Genomic DNA, 2,083 nt, shown 5'->3' with positions numbered 1-2,083 from the left:
CGGTTTTTTTCTTTTTGCTTATGTGGTGCTGAGGAATCGAACCCAGGGCCTCATGCATGCAAGGCAAGCACTCTACCACTGAGCCACCTTCCCAGCCCAGGCTCTCAGTTTTCAAACAGAACTACTTCTCCTTTTCACTCACACCAGGCACATGTCACCTCCTCGCAGAAACCCTGAGTCCCAGAGCTGCACGTACTCACCTCGAGGGTCATCACCACGAACCTCACTGTGTCCCTCTCCTTCTCAGCAGGAAGGTGCAAATGGGTGGGCACTTTGGAGATCACTACTAGGTACTGCGCCAGGGCCCGAGCCAGCGTGGTCATGGTCTGGTATAATGTGGCGTCCCCTGAAACATGAGCCCTGTGAGCATCTGTGATGGGAACACAGGCCCCTTCCTCTGCATTCTGTGCAGACACACACAGCTCCGGATACCTGGCCTCAGAACACGTCTGCACGCGCTCAGGTGCCTGCATGCAGCAGGGACTTGCTCCTCCTGAGTATTCCTAAAGGATGTGAGACCCTGACTATGTCCAGGTTGGCCAAGTGGCAAACACACAAAAAGAAATTTAGAGCTCAGACCTGGTGCCAACCAGGTTTTCAATCAACAGCATTGACTGACAGGTATTCTTATCTAGGCCACACACCATGCTAGCCCTCAGAACTGTAAATAAGAGAAGCTTTTACTTAAATTACCAAATAGATTATTCAGTTTGCTCCAGTAGCCTGTGGGCTCCGTGGGCAGGAAAGGCTGGAAGACCTGATGGACAGCAGGAAGCTGCTGGACGATGCCAGTCACACGGTCCAGAGTCACCCCACGAGCAGTTTCAAAAAGGACACTCTTCTGGCCACATGCGATCTCGCTCATGCCGAGGCTCAGGCATGGAGCCAAGAGGCTTAGGTTGAACTCCTAAGATCAGAGCATTAAAAGTGAGACAAACAGGAAGAATATAAGCTTTCTATCAGATAAGGCAAACACAGTCAGGACTAATGCAAGTGTTTCTAAGATAATAACAATGAACTGTAAGGAATGCTTTCAAGAACACTCTAGAGACCCAAACACTAACTTGCATGCAGTGATCTAAGCCAGCTTGGGACTCTGGCAGTAAGGCCATCATGTGATGAGGCCCCAGGCCTTGCATCTCTAGAACCATAAATCAAAACCAGCTAGACCTCTATAGCATAGCAACCAAAGTGGACCAATACATTCAGCAAGAGGCTTTTGTTTGAGCATAAACAGACAAAATAAGGAAATAGGTAAGATCTATTTGAACTCCTTATTAACAAAATATACTGTTTGATGTCTGCTAAAAATGTACAAACAATTTAGTCTAACATTCTCTCAGAAGAATATGTCAATGGTCTCTTTATGGCACTTTTATTTTTATCTATCTTTTTTAACCTTTTTTTTTTTTTTTGGTCGGACATGGGGCTTGAACTCTAGGCCTGGGTGCTGGCCCTGAGCTCTTCAGCTTAAGGCTAGCACTCTACCTCTTGAGCCACGGTACCAGTTCCAATTTTCTGGTGGTTAATTGGAGATGAGAATCTCACAGATTTTTCTGCCCAGGGTTGGCTTTGAACCATGATCCTCAGTGGCATGAGCCACTGACGCCTAGCAACTTTTTCCTTTTTACAAATAAAATGTTGAGGCTAATGTGACCCATATGAAATGAATGAGACACCTGCATTCCTGGAATTAGAGGCAAATGTGCAGAAGCAGCTAGGACTGGTGACTCTAACACACAAGTGCCAACACCTGGCTGGGAAAGGGCATGTCATAGGACAATCTACTTGTTCTGTCAACTTTTTTTTAAAGACATTTAAGGATTTGGGAAGCCAGTTTTTCAGATAACACATCAATTTTAGCTTAACGTTTAGAAAACTGTATTTCATCACTAATATTGCAAAGCAAATGTTCCTTTGGTTACAGCTAAAATCTATAAAGCTATTAAAAGTTCACTTGCAGGGCTGGGAAGGTGGCTCAGTGGTAGAGCACTTGCCTTGCATGCTCGAGGCCCTGGGTTCGATTCCTCAGCACCACATAAGCAAAAAGAAAAAAGCCGGAAGTGGCGCTGTGGCTCAAGTG

General features: G+C 45.9%; 1 protein-coding gene across 1 annotated transcript; it reads right to left on the bottom strand.

Annotated features, from left to right (window-relative positions):
* Positions 1–200: 200 nt before the first annotated feature.
* Positions 201–910, bottom strand: LOC106002513 (huntingtin-like; the record flags this gene model as incomplete). Its single annotated transcript, XM_013037379.1, has 2 exons — positions 694–910; positions 201–346 (listed from the first exon to the last, which is right to left on the bottom strand). Coding segments are annotated over exons 1-2 (318 nt in total), but the record flags the coding sequence as incomplete, so codon positions are not given.
* Positions 911–2,083: the final 1,173 nt, after the last annotated feature.

This window comes from Dipodomys ordii, unplaced genomic scaffold (assembly GCF_000151885.1).
Source record: "Dipodomys ordii isolate 6190 unplaced genomic scaffold, Dord_2.0 Scaffold12566, whole genome shotgun sequence".
Taxonomy (NCBI): Eukaryota; Metazoa; Chordata; class Mammalia; order Rodentia; family Heteromyidae; genus Dipodomys; species Dipodomys ordii.
The sequence above is the reverse complement of the archived record's forward strand: the minus strand, read 5'-3'. Positions and strand labels throughout refer to the sequence as shown.